The 27,913-nt window shown below is 42.5% G+C and overlaps 1 protein-coding gene across 3 annotated transcripts; it reads left to right on the forward strand.

The window, feature by feature from the left end:
* The first annotated feature begins 10,186 nt into the window (after positions 1 to 10,186).
* On the forward strand, positions 10,187 to 27,906 carry CD302 (CD302 molecule). 3 transcript variants are annotated; one of them, XM_070939738.1, is made up of 7 exons: positions 10,240 to 10,328; positions 11,563 to 11,623; positions 14,768 to 14,878; positions 17,919 to 18,041; positions 23,347 to 23,520; positions 25,422 to 25,448; positions 27,083 to 27,906. In XM_070939738.1, the coding sequence occupies exons 2-7, from the start codon at positions 11,581 to 11,583 to the stop codon at positions 27,268 to 27,270; spliced, it is 666 nt and encodes a 221-aa protein (XP_070795839.1). In that variant the 5' UTR covers positions 10,240 to 10,328; positions 11,563 to 11,580; the 3' UTR covers positions 27,271 to 27,906. The 3 variants fall into 3 exon arrangements, with proteins under 3 accessions (XP_070795758.1, XP_070795839.1, XP_070795918.1); XM_070939657.1 differs by lacking the exon at positions 11,563 to 11,623 and having other exon boundaries at positions 10,187 to 10,328; XM_070939817.1 differs by lacking the exon at positions 11,563 to 11,623 and having other exon boundaries at positions 10,242 to 10,328; positions 14,643 to 14,878.
* The last annotated feature ends 7 nt before the right edge of the window (positions 27,907 to 27,913 follow it).

The raw sequence follows: 27,913 nt of genomic DNA on the forward strand, positions 1-27,913 counted from the left end.
AAGACTAGTGAAATTTGTTAGCCTTTAAGGTGCCAAAACCACATTCAATTTTATGATTTGATTTGTAGCATTTCTTAAAATGTTTCCTTTAATGAAACTCACCAGAGAGATAATTAACATCCACTTCTGAAAACACCATCAGAGGTTACAGGGAAAAATACTGGTTTATTGCTAAGTTAGCACTTTTATTGCTAAGTTAGCTCTTTTAAAAGAGAGTGAATATGCATCTCTGGAATTAGTGATATATACAGCTCTGATTTTTAAAAAAAGATCAAGCATATTTCCTATTTCATATACAAGAGGAAATCCGCTCCACAGCATTAATTAAACAAATGCTACGTGTGCCCTTTATGAAAATAAGGATGTTTTGTGTGCCTTGAATTCTATATTCTATAGTTTCAATGCAATGGATGTACAGTTTTATGCACAAAGATAGGCCCTTGTAGCAAAACATAAACCCAAGCCTTCAGTTTATTTCTTTCCAATTCCTTTTTTCAAGACATTTGTGTGGTTTTATAAACATGAGGGTAAATACATCCTTTTCTCTAGAGGTGAACATTTGCTTTTAATTTTTGTAATGTTTATAGTTTTAATATGTTTTTATGTTGTTTTATTATTACTGATACTGTTTTAATTCTTGACTGAGAGCAGCCCAGATTTTGTTGTAAGATGGGTGGTTATATAAATGTTTTAAAATTGGACAGAAAGCCAACTTTTCTGCAGTTAATTGCACTGCTTTCTGTATGTTCATTTCTGCACTTGACTGTTAAGATTGAAGGATATTTTACTATGACCTTTCCAGGGATGTCACCACAATGTGTGTGAGGACCTAATAAAGAAAAGAGGTAGTTTGCACTAAAGAAGTGATGACTGTTCTTTTTTTAATTATTATTTATATCATTTGTAAAAGAAATGCCTGGATGCTTGTATATGCTCTGTGTCAGGAGTCAAAGGGACAAGAACCCTAATTAAAACTAGAGATAGGAGAAGTGCATTAAGGAGAAATAGGCCTGTGACCTTGCTCTTGTTGCAGTGTCTGATAGATAACGCATTATCCTGGTGCAAGGGCACTCCAGAAAGCTTTTCTACTTTCTGCTAGCTGAAATCGGAACGAGTAGTCTGCCAAATATTGCACCTTGGGGATATGGGGATTGATGTAACTTTGCAACAAGAGCCATTTTAAGGAACTACATTGAACAAAATCCTAACCAAAAGTGCTGAAATGCCTGTGTTGTAGTTCTTAAATTAACAGCCTAGTTCAGCCTGCTAAACAGTGATATATGGATAAAGTCAGAGGGGGGGAAGACACCCTTAGACTGTGTAAGGAAGCCTTGTTCAGAAAACCAAAATGCCTTTATTGAAGTTTATACCTGATAACTACTTTTGTAGTTACTGTTTAATCAACTTGCCAAGGAGGTAGTTGTTAATGTTATCTCGGTCAGACCATGTCAATAGCAGGACTAAAAGAGAGTCCCCATAACACACCCCTGCGAATCACAGAAAAGCAGGCCTCTTACTGTATATTAAGATCCTACTTTCACAAGGCTTGATTTTCATGGTCAAGAGATAGAGTACGAAATAAAGAGTTTAAAAGCAAGTAATATTTTGTTTATATATGTGATATACTGTTTAATAAGTTTGTGCAACCCTACTGACACAAGGTTATTTTGCACTCACAGGTTATTTTAATGTGAATCTCTACATAGAATTAGGGCTATTCAATCATTCAGCATAAAAATAAAACATGAACAAAATATTCCACTCTTTCTATGAAGGATTTGCAATCTAAAACGTATTTTGTAAATGGTTTTAATTCTGCTTGATTTTTTTTTTCCATACAATAATATACTTGGACAAATGGGAAAAAATGTGTGAACTAATACAGATGCCTTAATGTATCTAATTAGCTCTCTTGGAGGGAGTTTGCAATGAAGCTTACCTGTGGTGGTGATAAAAGAAACAAGATTTATAAAAAGCTTCAATAATTGCTAGATTTGGAAGTGAAGAAAATTACAATGATTCAGTTGTTCTCTCCTTATTAAAATACTTCTTATGCTTCATTATTTTTTTAAAAATATCAATGTTAATAAAACTGTTTAAAAAGTCATATTATTAATGAGTTTTTATTTATAGAGGGAAGAGGACATTAACGCTGGGGTTACCATCTGAACTGTAAAAATCTAAATCCTCCTTAGATGGCAGCAAAGTGTGAGTCCCCTTTTTGTTGGCTGTCATCTAGAGGTGAACGGATTTGTGCAATATTAAACAGATCACAAAGACAAAATTTTTACAATTTTTATTCAGAAGGTAGGAGACCACTTGCCTACTCAAATGCTGCCTTTCCCCCTAGATATATTTATATTTTCAGATCAAAAGATAAAGGATATTTGATGGACCTAGGTTCCTTTTTCTTCTAATGTTCTAACGAAAGCAAGCATGAATGATGCTTGGAGACCATCAAGAGGAAGACACAAAAGTGACAATCAAATGTTGGGCTCTTGTGAGTATATTCAGGCTCTCTGCAGATAATAAAGTAACTCAAATCCACTAGCCTTGGACTGTAATTGGCCAGGCGAAGCTAGGGTGAGATACCCTAGCTTCGCCTGGCCAATACCTGGTGGTGTGATCTGGGCCTCTCCTGTGTCATGAATGCAGTTATAGGGAGATGACCCACAGATGGGCCTGTGCTGTAAGGTCAGCCTTTTTGATGAAGTTTTGCCTCCTGCCTTGAAAGAAGTTGTGGTGTGCCCCTTTCTCAAGATGGTGTCCTCGGACCCAATTGTGTTTGATAACTATTGACAAATCTCAATTTTACTCTTTCTGGGGAAGGTTGTTGAGAAGGTAGTCACCTTGCAGCTGATGAGAACCCTGGAGGAATCTAGATTCCTTTCAGTAAGCTTTCAGACTGGGATTTAGTACTGAGGCAATGTTGTTCATGATAGTAAATAATCTGTGATGAAACCAGGATAGTAGCAGTGTATCCATTCTGCTGCTGCTTGATCTGTTGATGGTTCTCAGTATTGTTGAAAAACTTAACTCTCATCTTTTGCTCCACTGTCCTATTCAAAACTGCAGTCCTCAGTGAAGTTGCTGGGGATTCTTCTAGTAAAATATGCAGTAAAGCAAATATTCAGCTATTTAAATTCATTAATGAACAGTGTGAGGAAGAAAGTTGGAAAAAGGGCTTGCTTTTGAACAATATGTAAGTAACACCATCAGTTCAGTGAATATCAGGCCGTTTTAGAAAGCAAATCCATTTAATTGTATAATTCTGTGCATTAGACAGCTACAAACTGTAGCTCCTAAACTTAATTCAGTTTAAGCAGATTTTATAATTATACTTCCCAGAGTTGATAGCATAAGCTGTCTCTTCCAATCCCATTGTACATTCATGCGGTATCTCACTGAAAGCAGCTTGGGGGAAAGTATTGCTTTCAGTCTAAAGCAAAAAGCCCTCCATCTAATGCACATTAAAAATTCATGAGCAAGGCATTAGCCACTTCACTAATGGCAGAGCAAATAGAGAATTCCTAAGGAACGGGGGAGTGTGGATGAAGAGAAGCAAGTAATTAGAAGGACTTGGATCCATGAAGCAAAGGCATCTGTACCTATTTCATTATTCTCCTTTCACAAGAATGTTCAGTCGACTCACCCAAGCAGAAGACCTGCAGCTGATTGCTGGATGTCCCTAAGCTTGTGTGAGCATGGCAGTTTGACAAAGCTATAACCACACAGCTTTCAGCATACCAGGGGCAGGTTTCAAAATCCGTCACTACTGGTTTGCTCGTGGGCGCACATGTGCAACACATCTGCACATGCGCAGAAGTGTCTGGGCAGGTGGGTGGAACATCTTGCCGCTGCTGGTTCGCCTGATCCAGGGCGAACCGGTAGCAACCCATCACTGCTGCATACCACCCTATCCCAGGTTGAGCTAAGGTAGAATAACAACTGACCATCTTCTAGTCATCTCTTGGAAGGAGGCAATATAGTGTGCACTACAGTGCATCAAAGAAAGCTCTATTTGAGATTCATATTTAATGCCTTTACACAACAGTTCAGAAACTTGTTAATTCTATTATAAATGGTCGTCCATTTAAGTATGACCAGGAGCAGACAAAACACAGTATGATGCTGTTATAGCTAAGCATTGTACTTTAACCTTTCTGTTCCCGTCTATTTACATGTAAATAAAATGTACCCAATGCCATAACATCCAAAATCAAGGAGCCACAATATGTGAAAGTGGCAGAATGATGTCTTCATCAAATCCTCTACAATTGTGGAAGGAACTAGTGATTTCAAGTGTGAGGAAAAAATGGGCAATTTTTTTCTCACAAATGAAGGCAAATATACAGTCAGGTCCAGAAATATTGGGACATCGACACAATTCTAACATCTTTGGCTCTATACACCACCACAATGGAGTTGAAATGAAACAAACACAATGTGCGTTAGCTGCAGACTGTCAGCTTTAATTTGAGGGTATGTACATCCAACTTAGGTGAACAGTGTAGGACTTACAGCAGTTTGCATATGTGCCTCCCACTTTTTAAGGGACCAAAAGTAATGGGACAAAATAATAATCATAAATCAAACTTTCCCTTCTTAATACTTGGTTGCAAATCCTTTGCAGTCAATCACAGCCTGAAGTCTGGAACGCATAGACATCACCAGACGCTGGGTTTCATCCCTGGTGATGCTCTGCCAGGCCTCTACTGCAACTATCTTCAGTTCCTGCTTGTTCTTGGGGCATTTTCCCTTCAGTTTTGTCTTCAGCAAGTGAAATGCATGCTCAATGGGATTCAGGTCAGGTGATTGACTTGGCCATTGCATAACATTCCACTTTTGTCCATTCAAAAACTCTTTGGTTGCTTTTGCAGTATGCTTTGGGTCATTGTCCATCTGCACTGTGAAGCGCTGTCCAATGAGTTCTGCAGCATTTGGCTGAATGTGAGCAGATAATATTGCCCGAAACACTTCAGAATTCATCCTGCTGCTTTTGTCAGCAGTCACATCATCAATAAATACAAGAGAACTAGTTCCATTGGCAGCCATACATGCCCACACCATGACACTACCACCACCATGCTTCACTGATGAGGTGGTATGCTTAGGATCATGAGCAGTTCCTTTTCTTCTCCATACTCTTCTCTTCCCATCACTCTGGTATAAGTTGATCTTGGTCTTATCTGTCCATAGGATCTTGTTCCAGAACTGTGAAGGCTTTGTTAGATGTTGTTTGGCAAACTCTAATCTGGCCTTCCTGTTTTTGAGGCTCACCAATGGTTTACATCTTGTGGTGAACCCTCTGTATTCACTCTGGTGAAGTCTTCTCTTCATTGTTGACTTTGACACACATACACCTACCTCCTGGAGAGTGTTCTTGATCTGGCCAACTGTTGTAAAGGGTGTTTTCTTCACCAGGGAAAGAATTCTTCCGTCATCCACCACACTTGTTTTCCGTGGTCTCCTGTGTCTTTTGGTGTTGCTGAGCTCACCGGTGCATTCCTTCTTTTTGAGAATGTTTCAAACACTTGTTTTGACCACACCTAATGTTCTTGCTATCTCTCTGATGAGTTTGTTTTGTTTCTTCAGCCTAATGATGGCTTGCTTCACTGATAGTGACAGCTCTTTGGATCTCATCTTGAGAGTTGACAGCAACAGATTCCAAATGCAAATAGCACACTTGAAATGAACTCTGGGCCTTTTACCTGCACATTGTAATTGGGGTAATGAGGGAATATCACACACCTGGCCATGGAACAGCTGAGAAGCCAATTGTCCCATTACTTTTGGTCCCTTAACAAGTGGGAGGCACATATACAAACTGCTGTAAATCCTACACCGTTCACCTGAGTTGGATGTACATACCCTCAAATTAAAGCTGACAGTCTGAAGTTAACGCACATTGTGTTTGTTTCATTCCAACTCCATTGTGGTGGTGTATAGAGCCAAAGATATTAGAATTGTGTCGATGTCCCAATATTTCTGGACCTGACTGTACATGTATCTTACTACACATTCTCTACATATTCCAGTAGAGAAGTTCCCTGAGATGGGATCCAGCACAAATCCGAAAGTGCAGAAGACTAAACCCAGTGGTCCCAATGACCAACCTAGATTGCACCCTGCAATATTTTTTTTCTATGTAATAGTCATGTTTGAGCTTAATTAGGAAACCAGTGATGGAGGAATCATCAAGAGATGAAAGTGTTGTTTATCTGCATGCTTTATAAATAGAAAATAAGGCTCTCCCCCACCATCCTCTACAATTATATTCTAGACTACACAGAAATATACCGATAGGCGTTGTACATCATATCCACGGCAGATGGTGCTGGGGTTGTCATACCTTTACAAATCTTTTTGCTAGTCTCAGAAAAACTACATTTAATATGTACTTCTTTGTAAATGTTTTCTCTTATTTACACTATAATTCCTAACAATCATAATATTAATTTTGTACATTTTATACATTGTCCTATAAACATTTTACATTTATAACTTCTCCCCTGTCATTCATATTCACTATTTCTAATCTCCAGCCAGTTGTACCATTTGTTCCATGTTCCATAGTATTCTGTATCTTCCTTTTCTTTTTGTTAATCTGTCCATCTCAGCACACTCTAAGATTTTTTTTAATCAATGCTTCCTCTGTTGGTGTTTTTTATTTTCCAACTTTGTGCATGTGAATATCAATTTTCTGATATTCGTGTGGCCGTTATAATATGTAAAATCAAGTATTTTATTTCTTCAGTATATTTTCTAGTAAATATTCCTAATAAAAATGTCTCTGGTTTCCCAAAAATAGGTTGATCTGTTATTTTTTCCAGCCATTTCTTGATTTTAGCCTAAAACTTTTTTACGGTCGGACAAATCCACAAAGATGATATTATGTTCCATAGATCTTGTTGCATTTCTAGATGCAAAACTAGTGAGGAATAATTTCATTTTTAATATTACATCTGGATCAGGCAGGTATGAAATATTCAAGCACTTTCCAGTCCTGTTGATTTCAGAACAATTTTTGTTCATGTAAAAAATGGCAATAAAAAGTAGCTAAATTATTATAATAACTATATCCAGTTATATTCAGGAAAATGCCTGATGCCCTCTGCTGGTCAAACTGTAGATACGTGTTAATTGAAGAAGCACTGTTAAAACAACCTCTCCAAATCAAGTAACATCTAAGAGAAAAATAATAATTGTATTTTCAGATTTTAAAAAAAATGTCAACAGTGTAATACCGTGTTTCCCCCAAAATAAGCCATGTCTGGATAATAAGCCCAATTGGGCTTTCAAGCGCATGTGGTAAAATAAGCCCCCCCTGAAAATAAGCCCCCCCTATACTTAGATGCATGCGCGCGGGGGAGAAGGGAGGGGGAACATCAGAGCTGCTGCTGCCCAACATCAGCAGGCCAGATTCGGTGAGCCCAACACACCACTACCACTCGGGAGAAGAAGAGAGAGAGGAGGCACTGCAAGAGCACCTGGGCAGCGGCAGTGTGTTCAGCTCCCCAAATCTGACTTGCCGATCTTGGCTGGCAAGGGGGAGTAGCGGGTGGGGAGGGGTATGGCGGTAGAGAAGCAAGAATTCTGCTGCTCGCCCAAACTCCAGATCTCCTGTTTGCCCTGCAGGCTCTTCAAGAGGAAGGCGATCGAGCCAATCCGTGGCTTTTGCAATCCAAGCCAGTGCTTCTTCTCCTGCTCCCCTTTCCTCCCCCACCCCCAGCGGTGTGTAACTTGAGAACCAGCACCTTGGATTTTCTCTTTTAAACTCTTCCTGGCTGTCCTTTTGTTCTCTGCTTCGGCTCCAGGAGCTGCAACCAACCCCCATCCCACCCCATCCCTGGCTGCGGGGTGTGCTCAGGAGAACTTCGGCAAGGCTGGTCGGGCGACCCTCGGGGCAGAGACCCTCACCCCGGTCCCCTTGGCCGCTTTGAGAGCGGCCGTGCAAACCCAACCCAACCCAACCCAGCCCAGTCCAGCCACCCTCCTTGGTTGGCAGCTGGGGAAGTGGGGTGGGGGGAGAGAAGATCCAAGAAGACCCCCGGGCTGCCCTGCCATGTTACTCCTGCCCATTCGCCCTCCTTTCACACGTTGCCTCGATCCACAGACAAGATCCCTCCCCAACCGCTGTCCCCCCCCAATTTCCCACAATCCTTTCTCCGAAAGCTTACCAGAGCTTGGTCTTGCCAGAAATGCCGCCTCTTTCCCGCTTTGTGCTCCGGAGCCTTTCTCATCCAGAATGCCATGGACCCCGGTGGAGCTGGCTGGAGAGGCACCGACTGATGTCAGCCACGGGCGAGCTTGAGAAGACATGTGTTGTTGGCCTTCACGCCCCACACCATGTGAGCCCCGCTCACTTCCCTTTTGACCTGATCCACACCGAGCATCACCTCGGCTCGAGAGTTGGACTCGGGACTCTCCTCCAGGACGTCCCTCCACCCAACCGAGCCCTGCCAACTTTATGGGAGTGGGGTGGTGGTGATAGAAAAAAGTTTCTGGCAATTGGGGAGCTGCCACAATTGCTAGAGGCAGTAGCCTTAGCAGCACTGGCAGAGCAGGTGGTCGCGCTCTGGCACCAGTCCCCCTGCCGGGGGCTGAGGTTTTGAGGTCCTGCACCTCAAAAATAATAAGACCCCCCTGATAATAAGGCTAAGGCCATATTTCAGGGGTCAAAAGAAAACAAGACCCTGTCTTATTTTTGGGGAAACATGGTATGATGATAGATGATGAGGGAAGGAGGGGGGAGAGAGAGAGAGAGAGAGAGAGAGATAGAAAGATAGATGGATGGATGGATAGATAGATAGATGTGATAGCAGATCAAAGTGCTCCAGACCTAACAGGCATTAGGAGTATAGTTTGACTTCAATAAGTAATTTGAAATAAAGTGATCTGACAAGAGAACACCCTCAACCTAGTTTAGACTTTTAAAAAAGATGAGTAAAAGAATGACTTTCCAGGAAAGCCAGTGTAATCTAGTGGTTAAGGCACCAGGCTAGAAAACTGGAGATCCTGCATTAAAGTCCCATCTTAGCTATGAAAGTGGCTAAGTGACTCACTTTCTCTCAGCCAAAACCACCTGAGGCAGGGGGGATTGTGGGGAAAATTGGGGAGGGAGGAATATTAAGTAATAAATAATATTTTTATTACAATCACAGACTATCATTACAAATATGAAGCATTAAAAAATAAAAAGGCAAGATAGGTATATGACAGTGGTGACTGGTTAGTGGGCAAAGTCTGCCTAATTTTGCTGACGATATTTCAAAATTTAGCAACATGCAAAAAAATCCAATAACAGCAATTGTACATGCGAGATTGGCTTTCCCAGGTATTGTACCAGGTAAGGTGTTATGAGATGAATCTCTCAGTCCTTATATAGAAGGTACAGTATAGCAGGGCGTAACCTGTTGCTTCGACAGCTCCTCATCCACAGGGACAATCTCGACTCCTATGGAATATATATATTGAGCCTGGTGAGATTCGAACTTGCAGTAATTGCAGGCAGCTGATGTTAATAAGGCTCCAAGGCTCAAGGTTGACTCAGCCTTCCATCCTTTCTAAGGTAGGTGAAATGAGGACCCAGTTTGTGGGGGCAATAAGCTGACTTTGTATAAATATACAAAAGTATGAAGGCTATTGCTTAACGCATTGTAAGCCGCCCTGAGTATCCGGAGAAGGGCGGCATATAAATCAAATTAAAAATAAAAATAAAAATAACAGTGTCTTTAGTCTGCTGCTCCACCAGGGCTCATTATCCTCCCTAAATATCCTCCCTCCAAGGCTGCTGTGAGAAATGCATTGCAGCGGCCTAAAAAGTCAGTGCCCTACAGAGTTCGGGGGGAATATTAGGTATCTTCCCCACCTTCTGTGTTATGTATAAAAAAAATAATAAAGGCGGGATTTCTTTTTTTAAAAAAAATCTTTTCAAAAATCTATTAACTGTTGTTTTAACTTCACCCAGAGGTGAGGTTTCTTGGGAGGAAGCGCTTATGCCGCTGAAAATGCAGAATGACGCGCAAAAAAAAAAAAAAAAAATCAAGGGAGACTTTGGGAAGCACCACACTGGTTGAACGTCTTCCCTGCTTCGGGTGAAGGGAAAGCGCAAGGAACACGGCTTCCTCCTTTCCTCGCCCTGGCCGGGGCCCAAAGGGTGGGCGGCGCTTGTGCGGCCCCAAACACACACACACCCCGAGCGACACAAGTGGGTCGGCCGGAGGTCCCTTGCCCGGCCATGGGCGCCCCCTCGCCCGCTTCCTACTCCGCCTGCTTTCTCAGCGGCTTTCTCCTGGCGGCCGCGTTACCTTCCTTAGGAACAGACGGTAAGAGAATGTGGGGCGGTGCTGAAGCGCTGCTTTGGGAATCCCCCTGAGGCTCTTTATAGCGGCCGCCTTTTGGAAATGCGCGCCTTGACCTCCGGCAGGCGCTGCGCTGCCTTTGCCACCCAGAGTGAACTGCGCGCACGAGGCAGAAACTCTGCAGGAGAGGGAGCTTCAAGGTGCTTCAAGCTTCGGGCGCTGCCTTTCCACAGTGTTTTCTCGCTTTCTTTCTCTCAGGACGGGGCTAGGGAAGGGGAGGGGGCGTTCCTCTATGCCGTGCGGAACCCTTGTTTTTTGCTTACACCTCCCTTTATAGGGCAGAAAACACCCAGGCGGTCAAATGTTTCCCCACTTCTTTGGCGCAGGATCAAATATCAGTTCTCCAAATCAGGGGGCTGCTGCAAGGCCTTTTTTTATGGTTATTTAAATGCCCCACAACTCTGTGGGGTAGGAGCGGAGAGGGAGAGGGAGGGGGGAGAAAGAGGAAGACGTGTCTGATTGATCTGTTCAGACTGGAGTGAAACTTTAGGATTTGTAGAGGAGAAAGAATACTGCTTCCTCCTGTTTTTCATTCGCCACAAGAATCTAATTCAGTAAAATGACAGGCAGATCAGTGTCCTGTTTCGTCCATAAGAAGATGAGAAAATTGCATTTGGTTGGGAGGCAGTTTTGTACTGTTTGGCACTGTTTGGCTTATGTACATTTGTTGGGCAACATAAGAACACAAGCAAGGCTTTCGGGCAGAGGGCCTAAAATAAATATTTATGTAGTTAAATCTGCAGTAAATCCAATCAAAGCCTCTGTTAAATTGAGCTTGACTCCTGTGCGTTCATGGGTCCCAGATCTGGCTAATAATACAGAAGTGGATCACCATTTTCTTCTTCTGGAAAGGTTTTTTTTTTTCTCAATTTCATGGACTAGCCTGCAGCCTAATGGTCTCCCATCTAAGCACTACTTATGCTCAACCATACTACTAGCCTTTCTTTCAGGTCAACCAAGGTTGGTAAAGTCCTGTTGTGACTAGAATAAAATCTGCTGTTTGATTAACCAGTTTCAAAATTAGAGGATGACTTGGATTATGTGGAAGTGGATGATTTAGGAAAATTAGTCAATGTTTGAAAGAAAGAAAAACAAGGGGGAGGGGAGATTTACTACGGAAGGAGGTGTTTTTGTTTTTTTTTAAAAAATTGCCTAGATGATTAACTAGGCACTATCTTCTTTATTTATTCTCCACTAGAGCTATGTTACATCCAAGATGACTTTAGCAATAAGGAGACATTGGTTTTTATCCAGAAACAGTGAGTGTACTGTACTGAAATTTGTATGCTAGGTTTGTGAAATAGAGGGGTGTGAAGTTAACTTTCCAGAGTCTTCTCTTCTACCAAGGAAAAACAAAACACTTTTTTCAAATCAGGTATATTTGTCCTCTCAGTGCTAGAAAACATCGTTTTCAGGCCTAGGACTGTCATTTTTCTGTTCATTATCAATCCACCTCATTCTTTTTTATTACTGACCTTATTACTCTTTGTGGCTAGTACTGCCCACTCACAAGACTTAGGGTGGTGTATAGCACAAAAAGATCATAATAAAAATTCATCAATCCACATCCTGGAAGAGAGAGGGATTGTGCTGAATAAAGTGGTCTCTGGTATTCTGGAGCTGTACCACTACAAGGGGCTGTATAGGTATTGAATAGGACTTTGGATTTGGCCCAGAAGCCCATTGGCAACCAGTCCAACAATGGCAAAATAGATGTTTCTCTGGAACAGGTCTCCTCTCTTAATCTCCTGGCCCTGGCATTTCCAGCAAAACTTCTTGATCTCAGAGGCATCTCCATGTAAACCATCTTGCAATAATCAGTTGCATAGTGATAAGGATAATAAAGTCATAAAGTCATCACTACCAAGTCTTTTCTAAGACGTTTTCTAAGCAAGAGATCCGTATCTGTGTTTAAAGAGAATTTTGGCTTGTACTGACTCCCTCCTGTTTTGCAGAAGCAGATTCATATGTGCTAGCACCCAGATTGTGTTGCTTCTGTGTGAAACTGGTTGCTAAACTGGGGTGTACCCTCTTGAAATGCTAACAATAACATGGTTATTATTGAATTACTAGCCCATCCTTGAAGGCATAGTGCTAAACTCCAAGGACAACAAGTCATAAAATATGACTGCATGTTTTCTGAAGAGTTTGGTGAAGCATTTTATTTTGAATGAATCAAACACAGACACAGACACATATCTTCAGCTACCACAGGATTGTAGGATTAATCTGATATTTAGCTAGGGACAGTATTGCTCTTTTTATTATATGTGTTTATTTTCCTTATCCTGGTCATGACATGACATAAGATTTCTCGGCCACTTTTTTCCCTCAGATAGAATCTACATTCACAAATTGCTCTTGTTTAGGGCTTACCATTTTGTATTTTATTTTTAGGCAGATCTCTGTGAAGTCCCTTTAATTCTGTTAAAATTAGCCTTCTAATTTTTGACCTACCCTTCTCCTGCCTGGTATTTTTTGTTACAGTCTCCATAATCCAGATTCTGTTGTTGCTGGCTAGACAATGTGAGACTTATAGTCTAAACCACATAGAGAAAAATTAGGTGGGAAAACTCATATAGATGCAATGTTTTTAATTTGAAAGGAAGATTAATATTAATTAATTGGGAAGGCAATATTATAAAAATGGAAACGTATATACATTTTAAGCACTGAAAAGAAAGAAAGGTACATCAGAAAGGGCTAAAATTATAGCCATAATCTTAACATAGGATATGGCATTCTCCTCCTACTCCAAAAGGAGCGGGGAGTCACATCCACCATTTTGTGCATGCCTGTTCTGCAAAATCTTCCTGCCTGAGACCTCCTTTCCTTATCAGTCACTGATCAAGGTCAAGTGGAAGGTTTTGGGTGAACAAGGCAGGAGGAGTTTCCTGATGAGCAATGATTCCTAAATGGCCCCTTTAGGATGGATAGGCAGCAATCAGTTTACTTAGGTTTCTTTTTACTACTAATTTTCTAAACTTTATCTCTTGAACTGAAATTCCAGAATTTATTTTTTTAACTTAATTTATTTGGATTATTATATGCATTCTTAAGCATATAATAATCCAAATAAGGCCATGTAGATAAATTTTGTTTGTTATTGGGACGCTAACTCCATGCTCACATACCAGCGGGCAAATATTTTTATCAAGTTGTACAACTGCACAAACATTTTTAATTAGACATGCTGTTTTATTCTTCCATTATTTTTTCCCTTCCCTTCTAACTAATTGCTGTATTAAACTCTTCCTCCTTTTACTGTAGTCTTTTATTGTTAAGGCTGGTCCAAGAACATAAGCTATTTGATTTGAAATTTGATCCGGTCCACCTCTTACATAACATGTAATCCTGACCTTAGTGCCTTATGCCTAAGCAGGACATGCAGCAAAATTTCTGCCCATTTGTTATACCCTGGATTGTTAGGGTTCCTATTCCCATGGAACATACCTGTAAGAAAGTTATATGTGCAATTATGCAAATTTTACACAAAAGATCATTGGGTGAATCTTATACATGCAATTTAATGAAGTGGGTGGGAGGATCTTTATAGAGTTTAATTAGCTTCCACCATCACATTAAACTAAGATTAGACATAGTGATATTACCAAGAACTTCTGAAAATAAAAATGACTTGAGCTTGGTTCTTGGGGATTACATATAGTTTCTGGCAATAATAAGAAAATGGTGTACCTTCTTTTGGAGTGCTTTTACAACTTTCCCAGACAACTGGGACCTAATTTCTTAATGGTTTCCCATCCAGTTTGACCTTGCTTTATTCTTCAAGATCAGCCAAAATCTGTTAAGTAATTCTGGAGATAGATGCATTTAAATGCTTGATATAATAGATCTAGCTATAGATAAAGATAGCTAGATCTTTATCAATTGAATACCAAGATTAATATGATTACAAAATAGTACAGTTGATTTGAAAACTAAAATCAAAATGAATGTGAAAAGTATGATGCAATTAAACATGGGACGAAACAACAAGCAAGCACACATACATCAAAATAGCTGCAATGAATGTTAAAAGCTGTAACGTGTATTTTATCCAAAGGGAAGAGTCTCAAGAATAAAGTTATAGTTAAATTGTTCTTTAAAGCTAAAAAGCAAAGGTTGTTTTCGGTTGCTAGGTCTGGGAAAGGAAGATTCACTTTTTTTGCAACCAAACCCTTTTTCTAGAAGCTATTTGTTTCACTAAAGAAATAAGAAATGGACAGCAGTTTAATGTTTAATATTGCAGTTAATCTCATTTATTTCAAATCTGATTAGGTTGTGCCCAATTTGTCTTGAATGCTGTATGAACATTTGGAGAAACTCATTTCACTTCATTTGTATGTTGTGAAGCTGGGACTGACAACAGAAACAGATGGTCTCATGTTCTCTTCCTTGTGTAGCCTGCCCTTCCATTGCTTGGATTCCATTCCAAAAGAGCTGCTATGTTCTACTTCAGGGATCCTCAGGGGTCTACGGTATGGATGATGCCAGAGAGCTGTGCCAAGGCAATGGTAAGACAGCTCTTCTCCATCCAGTCTCAACCCAACCTTATGTGATGCAATGAGACCAATCAGCTGAGCCTACATGAGCAGGAACTGAGGGTCCTTTCAACATCTGAATGTCTGTTTGCCATTTTGAAAAATGTTAGTATTCACAGTAGTTAACAGATCATGTTACATTACTTGTTCAGGAACTGAGGGTACAGCAGGGAAAGCTCTTGGGTTTCTATGGTTGATCCCATTCGATTTCATTCTGTTGCTGGGGAATGCAGACTTTCCCAAGTGCATTGACCTAGCATGCTTGTATACTGTCAATCATTTCTAATGCTGGAGACAGAGAGAGCTGCTATTTCATTGATTTCTACCCCAGAATTTTCCAGACTGTTTATTTTAGGAAAATCTCTTGGCATTGTCTGTCATGCAGCACAAGCGTGTACATGCATGCACATGCATCCTTAAGTACTGCAGAGAGTGTTGATGTTTTTGGAAGCCAAAAATAGGCCAGTAAATGTATAATAAAATAACTGAACTTGTCTATTCAGTTTATATTCATCTTTTCATATGGCCAGGATGATCAAGGCTAACAATATTATTATTATTATTATTGTTGTTGTTATTGTTATTGTTATGTTATTTATATACCTCCCTTCTGAAGGACTCGGGGCGGTGTACAGCCAGAATTAAAACATAAATATACAATATCATAGTTAAAATTAATTAATTAATTAAAAATTAATTAAAATCATTAAATAGTTTTGGCCGAATTTTAAAACCCAAAATTAAAACCCAATTTAAAATCATTCAGTTAGACAGCCCCGCCTGTTGGAACAGTAGGGTCTTGAGGGCACAGCGAAAGACCCGGAGGTCAGTGATGTTACGAATATCCGGGGGCAATTCATTCCAAAGGGCAGGAGCTCCGACAGAGAAGGCTCTCCTCCTGGGTGTCGCCAACCTACATAACTTGGCCGACGGTACCGAGGAGTCCCTCTCTGTGGGAGCGAACTGGTCAGTGAAAGGCTGTTGGTGGCAGAAGGCGGTCCTGTAGATATCCTGGTCCCATGCCATGGAGCGCTTTAAAGGTGGTGACCAACATCTTGAATTGCACTCGGAAGACCATTGGGAGCCAGTGCAGCTCAAGCAGGAGAGGTGTTACAGGTGCATAATGAGGTGCGCCCATAACCACCCGCGTGGCCGCATTCTGGACGAGTTGGAGCCTCCTAGTGCTCTTCAAGGGGAGCCCCATGTAGAGAGCATTACAATAGTCCAGATGGGAGGTGACGAGGGCGTGAGTGACCGTGCGCAAGGCGTCCCGGTCCAGAAAGAGACGCAACTGGCGGATCAGGCGAACCTGATAAAAAGCCCCCCTGGCTACGGCCATCATATGCTCTTCTAAAGACAGCTGTGAGTCCAGGAGGACACCCTGATTGCGGGGCCTCTCTGGGGGGTGCAAAGATTCACCCCCAATAGTCAGCGATGGCACCAGCTGACTATACCGGGACGCCGGGAGCCACAGCCACTCAGTCTTGGAAGGGTTGAGCTTGAGCCTATTTCTCCCCATCCAGACCCACACGGCCTCCAGGCAGCGGGACATCACATCAAGGGCATCATTGGGGTGATTGGGGTGGAGATGTACAGCTGGGTGTCATCAGCGTACTGGTGGACTCTCACCCCAAAACCACGGATGATCTCACCCAGCGGCTTCACATAAATGTTGAACAGAAGAGGCGAGAGGACCAACCCCTGTGGCACCCCCCCAAGCGAGGCGGCTTGAGGTCGACCTCTGCCCCCCTGCCGGGGAAGCTGTCGTGCCACCACGCTCTCAACAACCTTTGCCACAAAACGAAGGTTGGAGACCGGACGGTAGTTGGCTAATTCAGCCGGGTCCAGGGAGGGCTTCTTGAGGAGGGGCCTCACTACCGCCTCTTTCAAGGCGGCAGGAAAGGCACCCTCACTCAGAGACGCACTTATAATTCCCTGGAGCCAGCCTCGTGTAACCTCCCGGGAGGCCAGTACCAACCAGGAGGGACACGGGTCCAATAAACATGTGGCAGCACTAAGCCTACCCAGAATCCTGTCCACGTCCTCGGGAGCCACGGGGTCAAACTCTTCCCAGATAATATTCTCAAGACTCACCCCCATCTCCCTCCCCGGATTCACCCAGTCGGAGTCCAAGCCTTCCCGAATCTGAGCGACTTTATCATGCAAGAATTGCACAAAATCTTCAGCTCGACCCTGCAAGGGATCTTCCTGCAGTCCCACCCGAAGGAGAGAGTGGGTCACCCTAAACAGAGCTGCTGGGCGGTTCTCTGCAGATGCGATAAGAGCGGAAAAATAGTTAGATTTTGCCGCTTTTATCACCACTAGGTAGGTCTTGATATAAGACCTCACCTGTGTCCGGTCAGATTCGGATTGACTAGTCCTCCAAACACTCTCTAGGCGTCTTTTCCAATGCTTCATCTCTCTCAGCTCCTCGGAGAACCAAGGAGCCAATTGAGGTCGGCATCGGGTCAGAGGCAGCAAAGGCACGACGCGGTCCCGGCCGCACTATCCCAGGCGGCCACCAGGTCTTCAGTCAAGTCGTGTGCCAGAGTCTCAGGAAACGGCCCAAGCTCCATCTGGAACCTTTCGGGATCCATCAGGCGCCTGGGACGGAGCCATCTAGTCAGTTCCGTCTCCCTGCTGCGGGGGGAAGTGGCTTGAAAGTCTAAGTGAAGGAGCGAATGATCTGTCCATGACAAGGGTTTAATGTCTAGGTCCCCTCTACCAAGATCATTCAGCCACTGACCAGAGATGAAAATCAAGTCCAGAGTGTGTCCCCCTGTGTGAGTGGGGCCTTGCACTAACTGAGTCAGGTCCATGGCCTCCATGGAAGCCATGAACTCCCGAGCTACCTCTGACGTCTCACCGACGGATGGCAGGTTGAAGTCCCCCATAACAATAAGTCTGGGGGTATCAACCGCCACCCCAATATACCAAATGAACTGCAGCATTTATTCCCATTCACATGAACTGACACTCAGCCCTAATTTTTGTCTTTATTTCCTAAATGCAGCTTCCGGAGCGGATATTATTACTATAAATAGCAAAGATGAAAATACCTTTATTCTAAGTAATTTTCGCTCAAATTGGCATGGTCCAGAATACATATCTCTTGGCATGTTTTTTGACACAGATGGTAAGTGAACAAATCCTGTTAGACATAGGCTTCACCTTTTCTCGATTTTTGAACTACATTTGCATTAAGAACTATCCTTCCTTTCTTAAGATAAAAAAGCTTTCTAGATGTAATTTCTATAAGAACTCTCTTGTTCTGGGTTTGGAAAATGGGCCTGATGAAATTCAGAGAGAATTGTGAATGCAAAGCCTAGAGGAACAACACTAGGGGTGCAGAATGAATACAGGGGCTGAGGCCTCTGTATTCAATGGGACAGATGCAAGAAAAGTGAAATAGGCTGACAGACTTTTACCAGGAGGAAATCTAAGTGTTATCTGCTATTGATAAAGGGTACAATCGCTATTTATTTATTTATTTATTTATTTATTTATTTATTTATTTATTTATTTATTTATTTATTTATTATATTTCTATACCGCCTTTCTCCCGTAGGACTCAAGGCGGTGTACAGTCAAGAAAAATATAGACACACAAACATCATAAAATTGCTAATTAAAATTCTTAGTTTGGTCAATTAAATAAAACCCAGAATTAGATAACATTTAAAAAATCATTCACATGTTCGTATGTTTAGCCCCGCCTGTTGGAACATCAGGGTCTTGAGGGCACGGCGGAAAGCACGGAGATCAGGGATATTCCGTATCTCCGGGGGCAGTTCATTCCAAAGGGTTGGAGCCCCCACAGAGAAGGCCCTCCCCCTGGGAGTCGCCAGTGGACATAATTTGACTGACGGTACCCTGAGTAGTCCCTCCCTGTGAGAACGAACTGGTCGGTGGGAGGCTATTGGTGGCAAAAGACGGTCTCGTAGGTACCCAGGTCCTAAGCCATGGAGTGCTTTAAAGGTGATAACTAACACCTTGAATCGCACCCGGAAGACCACCGGGAGCCAGTGCAGCTCGCGTAGGAGAGGTGTTACATGGGCGTAACGAGCTGCGCCCATAATCACCCGCGCGTCTACGTTCTGGACCAGTTGGAGCCTCCGGGTGCTTTTCAAGGGGAGCCCCATGTAGAGAGCATTACAATAGTCCATACGGGAGGTAACTAGGGCATGAGTGACCGTGCGCAAGGTGTCCCGATCCAGAAAGGGATGCAACTGGCGGATCAGGCGAACCTGATAAAAGGCACCCCTGGCCACGGCCGTCAAATGATCTAAAGATAACCGTGAATCCAGGAGGACACCCAAGTTGCAGGCCCTCTCTGTGGGGAGCAAGATCTCATCCCCTATTGTCAGTGATGGTACTAGCTGACTATACCGGGACACCGGAAGCCACAGCCACTCGGTCTTGGAGGGGTTGAGTCTGAGCTTGTTTCTCCCCATCCAGATCCGCACGGCCTCCAGGCAACGGGACATCACAGCAAGGGCATCATTGGGGTAGTCTGGGGTGGAGATGTATAGCTGTGTGTCATCAGCATACTGATGAACACTCACCCCAAAACCACGGATGATCTCGCCTAGCGGTTTTACATAAATGTTGAACAGAAGGGGTGAGAGGACTGACCCTTGCGGCACCCCACAAATAAGGTGCCTCGAGGTCGACCTCTGCCCCCCTGCCAACACAAACTGCGAACGGTCAGAGAGGAAGGAGGAGAACCACCGAAGCACGGTGCCCCCTATTCCTAACCCCTCCAGCCGGTGCAGTAAGATACCATGGTCGATGGTATCAAAAGCCGCTGAGAGATCTAATAGGGCCAGGATAGAGGAGCAACCTCTCTCCCGAACCCTCCAGAGATCATCCACCAATGCGACCAATGCCGTTTCCGTGCTATATCGTGACCTGAAGCCCGACTGGAACGGATCCAGATAGACAACTTCATCCAGGTATCGGGGTAGTTGTCGCGCCACCACACTCTCAACAACCTTCGCAACAAAGCGAAGATTGGAGACTGGATGATAATTTGATAATATAGCCGGGTCCAGGGAAGGCTTCTTGAGGAGGGGCTTCACAACTGCCTCTTTCAAGGCGGCGGGAAAGACACCCTCACTCAGAGAAGCATTTATAATCCCCTGGAGCCAGCCTCCCGGGAGGCCAGTACCAACCAGGAGGGACACGGGTCCAATAAACATGTGGCAGTGTTAAGCTTGCCCAGAATCCTGTCCACGTCCTCAGGAGCCACAGAGTCAAACTTCCCAGATAACGCTCTCAAGACCTGCCCCCGTCTCCTCCCCTGGATCTACCCAATCGGAGTCCAGGCCTTCCCGAATCTGAGCGACTTTATCATGCAGGAATTGTACAAAATCCTCAGCTCGACCCTTTAAGGGATCTTCCCGTACCCCCACCTGAAGTAGGGAGCAGGTCACCCTAAACAGCGCAGCTGGGCGGTTCTCTGCAGATGCAATAAGAGCAGAGAAGTAGCTAGACTTCGCCGCTCTTATCGCCATTAGGTAGGTCTTAATATAAGATCTCACCTGTGTTCGGTCAGATTCAGATCGGCTTGTCCTCCAATTGCTCTCCAGGCGTCTTTTCCGACGCTTCATCTCTCTCAGCTCCTCGGAAAACCAAGGAGCCAATTGAGGTCGGCATCGGGTCAGAGGCCGCAAAGGCACAACGCGGTCCAAGGCCCCAGTAGCCGCCCTGTCCCAGGAGACCACCAGGTCCTCAGTCGAGTTGTGAGCCAGAGTCTCAGGAAATGGCCCAAGCTCCATCAGGAACCTTTCGGGGTCCATCAGGCGCCTGGGACGGAACCATTTGGTTGGTTCCGTCTCCCTGCGGTGGGTGGAAGTGACTTGAAAGTCCATGTGAAGGAGAGAATGATCAGACCATGACAAGGGCTTGATGTCTATATCCCCTATTCTTAGATCATTCAGCCACTGCTCAGAGACAAAAATCAAGTCCAGAGTGTGATTCCCCAAGTGGGTGGGGCCTTGAACTACCTGGGTCAGGTCCATGGCCGTCATGGAAGCCATGAACTCCCAAGCCGTCTCCAACATCTCACCAGCGGATGGCAGGTTAAAATCCCCCATAACAATAAGTCTGGGGGTTTCCACCGCCACCCCGGCTATAATGTCGAGCAGCTCAGGCAGGACCGCTGTTACGTGGCAGGGAGCCAGGTACGCAATCAGTAGGCCCATCTGAATCCCCCGACCCCACTTCACAAGGAGGGACTCACATCCGGCTATCTGAGGAACAGTGGCCTCCCTCGGGCAAAGACTTTCTCTAATGATTGCTGCCACTCCCCCACCCCTTCCCTGAGTCCTTGGCTGATGGAATGCACGGAAACCTGGCGGGCACATTTCCACAAGGGGAACTCCTCCCTCCTGGCCTAACCAGGTCTCCGTAATCCCTGCCAGGTCAGCACCCCCCTCTGAAATAAGATCATGAATGAAGGGGGCTTTATTTACCACTGACCTGGCATTACATAACATCAGCCGTAGACCCAGGGTCTGAGACTCTGAACAACCTGGGAAACGAGCAGTGCTTTGGGGTTTGGAGTGGGCAATCGCTCGTAAACAACGAGTGCGCACTCCCAAAACATAATATGGCCCCCTGCAGCCGTCATATCTGCCCCTCCCACTTACTATACTAATGCCCATCGCTTCATCCCCCTGCATCCTTGTCAGATTTCTGTCCCCATCCTCCCCACCATGATTATCAGACCCATTACCCCTTTCAGTGGATTTATGGATCCCCCCAGATCCATTCCCACAATCCCTCCCAGAACCCCTTAAAATAGAACTTAAAGATTTATCTAAAAAACCCCAAAGCTGTCGGTTTTTTGCAAACCACCTCTCAGGGTTCCAAAACCCGTCCTCAAGGGCGGCCCTTGATAACTGAGAGGGCCAGACATGCGAGAGGGGGGAATCTCGCAGTGCAAGGAGCTCCGCAGTTGAATACATCAAAGATAGGAGCGAGTTGAAGGAGATGAAGGATCATTTTCTTCTAAGAGTGTTAGAGATGGTTAAGACAGGTAATTTAAAATAAGGGAGGAAATAGATGTAAAAGGGAGACCAGTATGTTACAAATGTCAATACATCGGAACATCATCGCCCTCTCACGACGATGGGAAGTCTTGTGGTTGTAGTAAGTCCACCCAAAGGAGGTGGGGATAGAGGTCTCAAAGGGACGTCCTCTCACAGTGACCAAACCATTTGAAACAAACAAAGAGAAGGTGGTCTATCTCCCCATAATCCAAGACTCTCGATGTCTGTATCTCCTCCAGTCCTGATAGCAGCGATGGCCGAGGATTAGATCAAAAAAGTAAGGCAGAGCCACTGGACAAAGTATTTAGGGTTAAATAATCAGGGTAATCTTGGGGAATAGGTGGTAAATAAAGCTGCAGATCGATCTAAGATTGCAAGTTAACGCTGAGTGGTCGTAATAGATCTAGATCTGATAAAGGAGAGAGGGACAGTTGAGGGGGAGAGTAAGTCATCATCTCCTGTTTGTAATCCTCAGTCCCTATCCATCACCTTGCTCAGGCTACTTAGTTCAATTAGTTTAATAAGTCCTCAGAGTTTCAAGAAAGAGGAGTGCAACAGATCCCTAGAGGTTGAAGGGATCCTAACATTTATAGCCTTTGCAGCATTGCCCTCTCCTCTATTAACAACGAGGGCTTCCTTGCAGCCTCCTGGTGTTGCCGTCGCCGTCGCTGCCATTAGCGCCATTCCCCTCACCATTATGGTAACCCCCCTTGCCATAGACATCATTGCCGCCGTGTTGCTACATGCAGCGCCTATTAGCCCAGGCATCATTATCAACACCCTATCCGGAGTCGCTGTTGCCACCGTCTCGCCAACCATTTCATCAGCTGTATTAGACTCAGTGGTTGACCCGGTCATGACAGCCAGGCTTTGATGCTGACATTCTCCCAACCGCCCTCAGTCTTTTTACTGACAAACAGCTGATCTTCGGGCTCAGCTCGGGTTTTATCCTTGGGCTCCATCCACAGCTCTATTGAGCCGAAAATACCTCAGCTTGCTGGGAGGGGGGTCTGTGGATGGTTAATTGACCCCCACACTCTTGAAAATGTCGAAACATCTCCCTCCTAGCCTCGGAGTTTCAGCTCTGAGCTGCCATTTTGTTTTGCAACTGTCAACGGAATTATAAAATTTATAAATTATAAAATTTATAAAGGGCTGTTCCTGGCTATCATTGTACCAGGGCTGATGTATTTAAGGCAATGGGCAAAAAATTCCTCCCTAAAGCTTTCTGCTGATTCTCTTTAAAGCAGGAACCTAAACTGAGTTTTTTTTTAAAAAAAACTAAAATTAAAACCACATTAGTAAATGATTGAGTCAATGTAAATTTTTACTTTGGCTCATGTTTATGAAGCAAACAAAAATAAATGTACATTTATTGTATTGCAGATAATATTTTCAAATGGTATGATGATTCCAAAGTAAATTTTACAAACTGGATAGAGGAAGAAAGTAACAATGAACTTCTAAACACTTGTGCTACTATGCATACAGCTTCAGGTGGATGGAAAAAAGTCTCCTGTGAACATCTTCCACTGACTAAGATCCTGTGTGAAACTACTGGTATGTAAGAGCCATGCTACAACATTGCCTTAAAAATGCTACAGTATTGAAGATTTTTATTATAGATCAGGAATTTCAGAGGCTGTGGAAGGGCTTTCAAGTAGATAAACTCCTGCTGTTATGTTGTTCCTCTACCGAACACTCTGGAGCCCTTCATCAATTACCAGTCATCATGGTCATTAAACTTAATCCCAGGGTCATTTTATTCTTATACTGTCATATATGCATAATTATGATAACATTAATTAAAAATGAATGCAAATGAATTCAAGAGAAACTGGAAACAGTACTCTATCTTGCTATTGGGCTTTTCACATAGCAGAACAAGCAAGGTAGATGCAAGAAAAATTACCCACTACTTTCTTATTAAGGAGCTTAGTCACAACTCTGGTAGGGTTATTGCTAAATGTCTTCCCCATTACCACATTTAGGAAACAAATTCTTTTGATTATTCCTACAACAAGCCTAATTAGGAAAAATGCTTTTAAGAAGGCGTTTTTAAGAAAGCAGTTGCAAAAGATTAATTCAATAAGACATTGGTTTGGGTGTCTCCTGATTCTAGCACTGAAACTGAATAGACTTCAAGGATTAATTATTCACATTCTAGGTTTTCTAAAGTTTTAACTGGGTCAATAATTGCCCCATAATGAAAACGAACTGTACCTTTCCTATCAGTATCAAAATTCTTATCGGTGGTGATATATCCCCAGGTCATATTTCATCAGCGCAATGCTGTTTTCAAATGACTGGCGAAGGATTCTTGCTTGGGGAATTTTTTAATGGATACTCTTCATTATTAATGGTGTTCTATCTAATAACAATATATTAGATATGGTTATGGGGGAGACTCTGTGCTGCCATGTAACACCTCTCCTGCACGAGCTGCACTGGCTCCCGGTGGTCTTCTGGGTGCGCTTCAAGGTATTGGTTACCATTGGTTACCATCTTTAGAGCGCTCCATGGCTTAGGATCCGGGTATTTACGAGACCGCCTTCTGCCACCAATAGCCTCCCACCAACCAGTACGCTCCCACAGAGAAGGGCTCCTCAGGGAGCCGTCGGTCAAACAATGTTGACTGGCGGCCCCCAGGGGGAGAGCCTTCTCTGTGGGGGCACCTACCCTCTGGAATGAGCTGCCCCCAGAGATACGGCAGATCCTGGATCTTGGCACCTTTCGCCGTTCACTAAAGACATTTTTATTCCAGCAAGCTGGGCTGGCCTAACTCTTTTAAATTGTTTTAATTCTTAAACTGTTAATTATCAGTCTTAATTGTGGTGTTTTAATTGTGGGACAAATTAATTTAATTTGATTTTAATACTGTTTTTAAATTTTGTATTTTTTGTGTTTTATCTTGGCTGTTCACCGCCCCGAGTCCTTTGGGAGAAGGGCGGTATATAAATATAAACAAACAAACAAACAAACAAACAATTCATTACAATGAAAACAAGAGGTTATATGTCCTTTTAGAAATTATGCAAATCACATTTCATTCATTTCCTATTCACAAACATACTCGAGTCATATGGTATTTGGTTTACTATGCTAGCACATGAATAAACACTAGAATCAAACTGTAGTCAGTAGACCCATGTGGATGAACAGTACTGTACCTGCATTTGAATAACCAATTTACATCCACAATTTCCATTTCCAAGGAGATCCACGCACAGAAATTATTTCAAATGAATTTCACCCCCCACCCCTCTGCACACACACTTTTCAATGAGCAGGTTTTTCAGTTTTTATATTGATCACTGTTATTTGGTCACTGTGGCTTATTACCAACTATTGGATAGTAATTATTTTCACTACTTCTCTACAATAGTAAAATGTAGATTTTTTTTAAAAAAAATAAGTACATCCAAATTAATGTTCTCATTTTTTTCTTCTGTATATTGAAGTTCTTTATGAAAAGACACGCTTATTTGGTGAGTAATCCACTTTTTTTTCTTTATATTGTCTAGCAATGAAACAGTGCTAAGATAGTGTCTTTTTATTTCAGAGTTTTCTTTTTCAGGAAATAACATCATGGATTGGTTCCGTGTGGCTATAATTAACAGCAGGTCCATCAATGTAATTAAGCCGTGACTAATTAATTCATCCCACTGATTTTAATAGACCTTTTCTAAGCAAGGAATTATCATTGTGTATTCTATCTGGATATGCAAGAAGCTGTATTAAAGATATCCATTCACTATTAAATGTCACTGATTCCCCACATTTTTGTTGCCATTTGCCTGGTACATATTGGAGAATTTGTTTATATCATGGGGACAGGCCCACTGGAAGCTGCATCAGTCAGAACGACATGGAAAATCAGAGTTCCGTAAAGGTAGTAACTCAACCATTTTTCAAGCTTATTAAAATTCTTATTAGACTAATTAAATGATAGGGTGAAAAGGATAAAATTATATTTGGTGCATTCTAAAATGGCAAATGTGAGCATAAGGAAGCTAGTTTGTGTGCATCAGCATAATGAAACATGCCTCAGCAGTATAAGTTACTTACCACATATGTAGGACCAAGTAATACAGATAGTTCTTAACTTACAATTGAATGCAAAATTTTCTTTGCTAAGCAACAGAATTGAGTTTTGCTCCATTTTATGGCCTTTTTTTTGCCACAGTTGTTAAGTGAATCATGTAGTCATTAAGCAAATCTGGCTTCCCCATTGACTTTGCTTGTCAGAAGCTGCCTAGAAAGAGTATAAATGGTGCTCACATGACCCTGGGATAGTGCAACTGTCCTAAATATATGCCAGTTGCCAAGCAACCAAACTTTGATCACATAACTATGGGGATGCTGCATCAGTTCTGTGTGAAAACCGATCATGTCACTTTTTTCAATGCCATTGTAACTTCAAATGGTCACTAAATGAATGGTTGTAATCTTTGGATAATGCAGGCTCCTTTGCTAAGAAACAGAGGTGAGTGCTGCCCCCTAGAGGCAGACACGATTGGACAGGGAAACCTTTACCTTTTTTTTTAAGTCGAGGACTACCTATATAGAAATTAATAAGTGACATGGTAACATTAAAGTATTAAGGAAACATTTCTAGATCTGTTTATGATCTCAGGTAATTCCCCACATCCTAGAGAACTAGGATTATGGTCCATTGATCTGTAGCTGCTCTATCCAAGAGCCATGGTGGCGCAGTGGTTAGAATGCAGTATTGCAGGCTAATTCTGCAGACTGGCAGCAATTAGATCCTGACGGGCTTGAGGTTGACTCAGCCTTCCATCCTTCCGAGGTCGGTAAAGTGGGGACCCAGATTGTTGGGGGCAATTTACTGACTCTGTAAACAGCTTAGAGAGGGCTGTAAAGCACTGTGAAGCGACATATAAGTGTAAGTGCTAGTAATATCTTAAGTCTATGGAGATTTTCAGTAATCCAGATATAATTAAAATATCTTAAAAGATTTACTAGATAAATAAAAAGCTGTGTATAAGCCAATCAGGGAAATGGTCTAGTCATATCAGAATGTTATAACAGCTGAGAAATATTTGTAATTGCAGAAAACAACATATCTGATTTATTATGTACTTTTCTTGTGTCGTTTCAGAAACGGCTTGGACAAGCATCATAGTCATAATATCAACAATAACTCTGGCAATCTCTGCAGCATTTCTCTGGTTTCTTTATCAAAGGAGGATATCTTCTAGACCAAGTTGTAGCATACATAATTTCATCACTCAAATTCCATGTGACAATGAAACATTTTTTATAGATGAAGATGAATATTCTGCTTAAACTGTTTTCATTTAGATACTATTATAGAAAGGGGCTCTGGCACAAAAGCAATCTTCAAAACCACTATCCTATATTCTAATGAAATATAAACCAAATGATGTTTATTTGTTAAATTGTTTTACGTATATGAAGTGATTATCTAAATGTGCATTTTTCAACATGCTTAATATCCTTTTAATAATATCTATAGTTTAGAAATCATTCTTATCCAAAATGCCCGAAGATCCTTTGGAAGGAAGAAGCTCCTGTATTCAACACTGCTAAATTTATTCTGGTGAAACATTTGCCAACAACTCACAGCACTCATTTATTTATGAAGTTCAGATTTCCAATCGTGGACTAAAAGTCTCTACAAAAACTCTTTTATCGTTTCCGAAATTTTAAAATGCAAGACTATAAAATATTATCTTTAAGAAATGTGGAGCAACTGCAACGAACAATGGACAAGACAATTTATTAAAACCTGTAGATTGTATTTTTATCATGAAGTCTGCTTATTTTCCTAGTGAATGTCTACAATTTTTTTTAATATTAACAAAATATGGAACTATGGCAAGGACCTTCAACACAATCCCTGTCTTTTTATATATGTCTATTTTAATATTCTGTTCTTTGAAATAAAATTTTGATTATCAATATTTGT

This window comes from Pituophis catenifer, unplaced genomic scaffold, assembly GCF_029215685.1.
Source record: "Pituophis catenifer annectens isolate HBS135680 unplaced genomic scaffold, rPitCat1.0.hap2 SCAF_1, whole genome shotgun sequence".
In the NCBI taxonomy this organism is placed as follows: Eukaryota; Metazoa; Chordata; class Lepidosauria; order Squamata; family Colubridae; genus Pituophis; species Pituophis catenifer.